The sequence below is a fragment of the Trachypithecus francoisi genome, unplaced genomic scaffold (genome assembly GCF_009764315.1).
Source record: "Trachypithecus francoisi isolate TF-2019V2 unplaced genomic scaffold, Tfra_2.0 Lachesis_group1, whole genome shotgun sequence".
In the NCBI taxonomy this organism is placed as follows: domain Eukaryota; kingdom Metazoa; phylum Chordata; class Mammalia; order Primates; family Cercopithecidae; genus Trachypithecus; species Trachypithecus francoisi.
This window is the reverse complement of record NW_022681454.1, coordinates 178,933,598-178,940,566: the sequence shown is the minus strand read 5'-3', so window position 1 is coordinate 178,940,566 and position 6,969 is coordinate 178,933,598. Positions and strand designations below refer to the sequence as shown.

At 47.8% G+C, this 6,969-nt stretch overlaps 1 protein-coding gene across 1 annotated transcript; it reads right to left on the bottom strand.

Annotated features, from left to right (window-relative positions):
• Positions 1–1,727: 1,727 nt before the first annotated feature.
• Positions 1,728–5,748, bottom strand: SLC25A4 (solute carrier family 25 member 4). Its single transcript, XM_033215835.1, has 4 exons — positions 5,491–5,748; positions 3,731–4,217; positions 3,091–3,231; positions 1,728–2,193 (listed from the first exon to the last, which is right to left on the bottom strand). The coding sequence occupies exons 1-4, from the start codon at positions 5,599–5,601 to the stop codon at positions 2,036–2,038; spliced, it is 897 nt and encodes a 298-aa protein (XP_033071726.1). The 5' UTR covers positions 5,602–5,748; the 3' UTR covers positions 1,728–2,035.
• Between the last annotated feature and the right edge of the window lie 1,221 nt (positions 5,749–6,969).

Sequence of the window (6,969 nt, the reverse complement as noted above, 5' to 3'; positions counted from 1 at the left end):
GCCAACGCAGCGAAACCCCATCTCTAATAAAAATACAAAAAATTAGCTGTGCGGTGCTGCACACCTGTAATCCCAACAGGTCTTCCGATTAGTCACAATCCAGGAGACTAGAGCAACTGGTCTTTTCCTGGTCCCAAAGTGTGAACTTTCCAATCTGAAATTCTAAGTATTTTCCCCTGGCTCACAAATCTCGGAGGGGCAAATCCAAAACTGACTTCCTGTAGGTCTTGATAAATTCTTACAGAAGTACTGGAGGATGCTTTCTACACCCATGCTTCTCAATCTAGTTATTTTCTTTCAAAGTCTCCATCTCCCACCACTCCCTCCCCCGATTTCATCTCCCTTCTATTCCTTCTCAAACAAGATGTACTGTCTTAAACAAATTATCTAACAATGGCATCTCACATTTTCTCCCCAACTTAAGCATCTTTCAGGGCAGGTTCCTATCTTTGTTCCCTTCCACGGGGCCTGAGAGGTATTAAATACTAGCTTGATAACTGCTGCTATGGGCTGAATGTGTCCCTTCAAAATTCATCTGTTCAAATCTTAACCCCCAAAGTGCTGGTGTTTGGAGGAGGGGCATTTGGGAGGGAACTGGGTCATGCAGGTAGAGCCCTCACGAATGGGATTAGTGAGATTATAAAAGGACTAGAGAGAGCTCTTGTCACTCTTTCTGCCACGTAAGGATACAAGAAGTCAGTAATCTACAACCCAGAAGAGGGCCCTCATTAGAACCTGACCAAAGAGGCACCTTGATCTTGGACCTCCAGTCTGCAGAACTGAGAAATGAGTTTCTGTTGCTTATAGGCCATCAGTCTACAGTACTTTGTTACAGTGGCCTGAACTACGACAATCCATTTTTTTTTTTTTTTTTGACACAGGGTCTTGCCCTGTTGCTTAGGATGGATGTGGTGGCCATCTCAGCTCACTGCAACCTCTGTCTCTCAGGTTCAAGTGATTCTGGTGCCTCAGCCTCCTGAGTAGTTGGGATTACAGGTGTGCGCCACCACATCCAGCAAATTTTTTGTATTTTTATTAGAGATGGGGTTTCGCTGCGCTGGCCAGACTGGTCTTGAACTCCTGGTCTGAAGTGATAAGCCTGTCTCTGCCTCCCAAAGTGCTGAGAGGACAGGTGTGAGCCACTGCGCCTGGCCTTAATTTTCAATGAACACTGAGAGGACAGGTGTGAGCCACCGCGCCTGGCCTTAATTTTCAATGAACACTGAGATGACAGGTGTGAGCCACCGTGCCTGGCCTTAATGTTCAATGAACACTGAGAGGACAGGCATGAGCCACCACGCCTGGCCTTAATTTTCAATGAACACTCTCCACTTATCAGAAAATTCTAGGTGTCACAGTTATCTAAAGGGATGAAAACAGAGCATTTCCTAATCATGGAAAATTCTCCAGATTGTGATTTAAAGCTTTTAGCAGACTCTCAGAATTTCTAAAGACTGCAGGAAAGTGCCTAAGACAAGGCAGGATTACAAAAGCCATTGTCACTTTCTAGCCTACAGCAACACTGGGTAAGAAAGAATATGACCTGCCTGAGTTTGAAAACTGGAACTTTAAGCATTGTATGTTCTCATATAATACATACTCAATATAATATCTGGCAGTTAGAAGGTTGGCCACTGACTGATAAATGAATCATGCTAGAAAATACACATTTTTGATCTTTGAAAAATGCATGTTACAGTTAGTAAGAGTTCAGTAAATAAATAGGAAGCGTGCATGAAGTGGTCTTTATTAATGTTTCACATTCAGTTATTTCTTCTCACTTCTTCAGTTAATTGTACAAGTATGATAAATTATTTTCTATTTGCTGTGGGAATTTAAACGTAAAATAAATACAAAATACATCTGTGGTTTAATCAACACTCAATGAAGCATCTTTTCTGAGGTATTCCTTTCAGTCTGGTTTTATCCCAGATCTTTTTACTTCCCCTAGGAATAGTCTATTAAACCACACGATGGATCTGTGAACTTGTGGATCAAGGTCACTATAAATCAGTGAACTTGTGTTTTAATGACATTAGACATACTTTTTGATCTCATCATACAACACCAATACAAAAGCACCACCCATGCCTCTCAATACATTGGACCAGGCACCTTTGAAGAAGGCCTTGGCTCCTTCATCTTTTGCAATCTTCCTCCAGCAGTCAACTGTCCCCGTGTACATAATATCAGCTGTGGAAACAAATGCTGGTGAGAGCTCCATAACGCTGGAGGAAAGGACCTTTCCTCTGAGATATCTGCACACACTGCTACCAGTTGTATAAAATTAGGGTCATCTGGGCATGGAGTCCCAGCTCCATGCAACATTCCACTGCACATGTCCTTCCTTGCTTAACTGGTGGCTGGGCCTCCTGTCATTCTTACTCCATTAGTTCAAGGTCAATGAAGAATTGGGGCAATTAACCAAGTAATTCACGGACTGCCCAAGTGTGAAACAAGAAGGGCGCAGAGCAGCAGGAGGATTATGCTACGTGGTTACCTTGTTCCATGGAGGCCCAAACTGCGACCTGGTGTCAGATGATACTGCACAAGGTTATGCAGTTAAAATAAAAGGCTGTAACGAGTTGAAACATATGAAACTGCTAACACTGGACTGTTTTTGATTTTTAAAGTGGCAATTTCATATGGTTCAACCTATAGAAGCCAAAACTTTTTATGGCACGACAGATTGCTTCAGGCCATCTCTACCCAGCCACACACCCCATCCCACTAACACCTGTACGTCAGAGGGAAGCGAGAGTTCTCTGTAAGCAGCAGCTACTTCTTTTCCCTTAGCTGTTGCACCCAGGCTCTAAGGGAAGAGGGCCTAGGGTCTCTATAATGCTAGATACCTAAATTCACATCTAAGTATCGTACTGTTGATGTTCTTATCATCTCTTTAATAAAATGGAAAAAACTTTTCCCTGATAGCTGAGAATGTTAGGGAAAATTAATACAATCCTTCTTCCCTAAGTCCTTATCAAATAATTTTGAAAATTAATTTCCAGTAAGGAAGACTGAAAGGAACACTGTGAAACGTTCTCTTTAGGCAAAAATAAAGATGTTTAGATGAGTAGAGCACAAGCTTACCCCCTTTCCGGCCGGACTGCATCATCATCCTACGACGAACAGTGTCAAAGGGGTAGGACACCAGCCCTGCGGCTGCCGTCACGCTCTGGGCAATCATCCAGCTCACAACAATGTGCACGTTCTTGGGGTCAGGCAGCATCCCTGTGGACAGAGCCAAGAAGCCGAACGGCTATGAAGCGACTGTTCTCAGCAGAAAGCAGGTGGAGGGAGAGAGGCCACGGCACCTCCAGCTGCACGCTCTGACCTTGCGGGGAACCTGCCCCTGTGCAGGTGCCTCACGTATGGGCAGGCAGCAAAGGTGGCTGCTGCCGTCTCTGGACCCTGGGGAGCCCGTGCTCTGCTTGTATGCAGGGCACTGGAAGTGGCTTCAAGTTAAACTCAGTAACTGCTATGGCTGTGTCTAGAGGGAGACAGGCTCCCCCTTCCTCCTAACAACTCAAGGCCAGAGTGTATTTCAGTAGAGGACACAAAAAATGCTTTAGCTATTAATTTATGCACACCACCTCCTCATTCAGAAGCCTCAATTATCCCAGAGACTAGAAAAAAACAAGATGGATATATATCAAGTCCTTTGTGAGTTACAGACCCCGTAGGATCCTCTAACCACACCGCCCTCCTTCTCCCGATGCCCCTCTCTCACCCTTGGCAGTATCATAGACTCCGAAGTAGGCAGCTCTATAGATAATGATGCCTTGGACAGACACGTTGAAACCTTGGTAGAGACCCCTCAGGCCATCAGACTTGAAGATCTTGATGATACAGTCGCCCAGACCATGGAACTCACGCTGGGCGGCACCCTTGCCCACGTCGGCAGCCAACCTGGTCCTAGCAAAGTCCAGCGGATAGACAAAGCAAAGGGAGGTGGCCCCAGCGGCCCCACCAGATGCCAGGTTACCAGCAAAGTAGCGCCAGAACTGCTTATGCCGATCCACACCCCCTAAGAAGAGCTGCTTGTACTTGTCCTTGAAGGCGAAGTTGAGAGCTTGGGTGGGGAAGTAACGGATCACGTTGGCCAGGTTACCCCTCCAGAAGGAGAGAAAGCCCTGCTCCTTGGGGATTCTCACCACACAATCAATGATCCCTTTGTACTGCTTCTCAGCACTGATCTGTTTGCTGGCATGCTGGACCTGGTGGAGGGGAGGGTGGGTGACAGAGGACAGGCAGGGCAGAGACAGGGGAAGAGGACAGGAGAAAAAAGGTTTGCACTTCCTAGATTTTTTTTTTTTTGAAGAAAAAAAGGATGAGGAAATCAAATGGATACTGAGGATGTGTAAATGGATACTGTTATCCATGTTAGTTCCTGGATAACAAGCCAAAATAATCCAATGTGGCTTCAATTATCAGGGTATTTGAGGGAAAAGGTGTTGCCCCAAATAAACTGAAGAGGTGACTGAATTGTATAAAGCTAGCCATTTATCTATTTCACTTTCCCTAGGTCTGAGAACTGTATGAGGGGCTTACTGGGGGACAGAATGACTAACACTCCCTGCTTCAAAGGGCTTTGGATTTAATAGACATGATGGCCAAAAAACGACCATTTCTCAGTGTCACTCTGATCACCCTGGAGATGAGGATCTCTAGTAGATGCTCTAACAGAGGAAGGAGAATAAATCCACTAAGCATTAGGGCTCCAAAGTTTTCAAGCAGATAATCCAAGTAATCAATTATTGAGGGTTTGCTGCCTTTGTGAGCAATTTGTGGGGGGTTTTGTTAGTAATTTTGACTCCCAAATTGGGCTCTTCCTCATTGAGGGGCCCTGACCTTTTGGGCAGGTGGAGAAAAACAGGAGGATGATGATAGGTCATTCAGCGACCAGCTAGGGGAGGAAAAGATTTGCAGACAGGATGATCTGAGTTTATTCCGAAAATTGTTTCTTAACATTTCAAAACCTCAGCTTCATCTGTAAAATGGAGAAGAAAAACTCTCTCACAGAGGTTACATAAAGATGAAGGCGTCAGCCTGCATACAGCATTGTGCATGAGATACGATAAGGGAATTCCTGCGTGATGATTATTTTGATGTTTTCATTGTAAAGGTGCATGCGCATAAGACGGTGCCAAAAATACTGGCAATCACTAGTTGCCTCCAGGCCTGAGTGCACGCCCGTGCTGTCACGGGCGCAGGATCTGGCACACGTAAACCGGCTCCGGGTGGGTTTCCATATATAGACACCCGAACGCCGGGCGCCACCCGACACCAGGAATCTGCGACTGACGCTGGACCTGTCTCTACACAGAGGGCACCTTCTTCCCCCACGGGCGGGCGGGCGCCCGGGCCTGTGGCCTGGCGCAGATTTTCCGCGGCGCCCCGCGCCCTGCAGCTCACGCCGCAACGCGCGCCCCGCCGCCCACCGCGCCCGCGCCCGCGCCTGCGCCACCCCTTGCACCGCGCCGTTCTCACCTGCAGCAGCAGTTTGACCCTCTCGATGGGGGCGACTGCGGTCTTGGAGACTGCAGCGGCGACGCCACCGGCCAGGAAGTCCTTTAGGAAGCTCCAAGCGTGATCACCCATGGTGACAGCTCGACGCACTCAGCCCGCAGGCAGCTCGCTCGCGCTCTCGCCCACGCCCGGCCTGGCACCGCCGCGCAGTCCCCCACCCTGCGCGACGCGAAGGGGCCGCCGTCTCGCCCGCAGCCCCCCTTATATTCGCGCCGGGCTCTCGCGAGAGGAGGCGGGTCGCGGCCGGCGCGCGCGCCGCGCATTGGCTGGGCATGTACGGGGCGCCCCCTCCTCCCCGCTTCAGAGGGCATCGGGGGCGAAGGCGTTTCTGGGAGCGGGGCTGGGCCGGGGGCTGTCCCTGCAACTTGGGACATTTAAAGGGCACATTCATGTTATCTGTCCTGCCGAGCCCAAGGAACACCGTGTCACCGCGGCATGTGGGCCGCGTATTTATAGCACAAGCAGCCTTAGGCCGGGTCGAAGCCGGGGCAGACACCGGGCCGCTGCCGCCAGCGGAGCGTTCTTGACCCTCTGGCCTGCACGGGCCGCTCTCAAGCCCAGGGATTTCGAGCTGTTTCCTCCTCCTTGCATCTAAAGGCGCCCCCCACCAGAACTCACTGCCTGGATATGGGCTTCCTTAGAGCCATGCGCTCCCGAGAGAATAAATGGCAATCCTCTCAAACAGATACTGTGGTCACTCGATGCTGTGATTGTCTCCTAGAATCTGACAAACTGCTGCCTCTCACTTCTTTTCATTCAATCGTTCGTTCCATCATTCATTCTGTTGTTACATATTGATGTGTCTGGCACTCAGTGCCCACAGGAAAGGCCTGGTGCAGGGGCCACTAGGTGAATTCATACTTGTTTTGGCAAAACTCTGTGACTCTAAAACATAGGAAACTTGTTTTATAAGCCCCTAACGCGTTTAATGTACCACTCTGCTCTCAGCGGAATTTCAGCACATGTCAGGGCAGAATGTTCTCAGTCAGCTGGCTCCTTCTTGAGGGTCAGTGCTGTCAGCCTTCCAGAGAAGATGCAGTCCTTGGCTGTATTTGCCTCTTTTTAATGGCAGCTGGGGTTGAGGAAATGCTATTTAATCCCAGGAAATTGATTGCAATTAATTTCTTAAAATATATAAATTTGAGCTTTAATTTTCCTTAGCTTGTTTTTTAGGCAGTTCATGTAACCATACAGCTTTTCAAATACAACTGTTCCTTCCCCTAGAATGACTGCAATTCGTTTTTAACTTTAAACTCTTTACTCAATTATCTTCCCATGTTTGCTAATTTTCATTTGTACCTTTAACGAAGTTTATTTATTATTTTTATAAGCTTTTTTATTTATTATATTTGCTGACATCATGTTAGAGGTTTATGGAGCTGCAGCTGTGTGTCACCCTGGGCCTGGAGACTTTGGTATAGCACAAGTCACTCCGGTTCC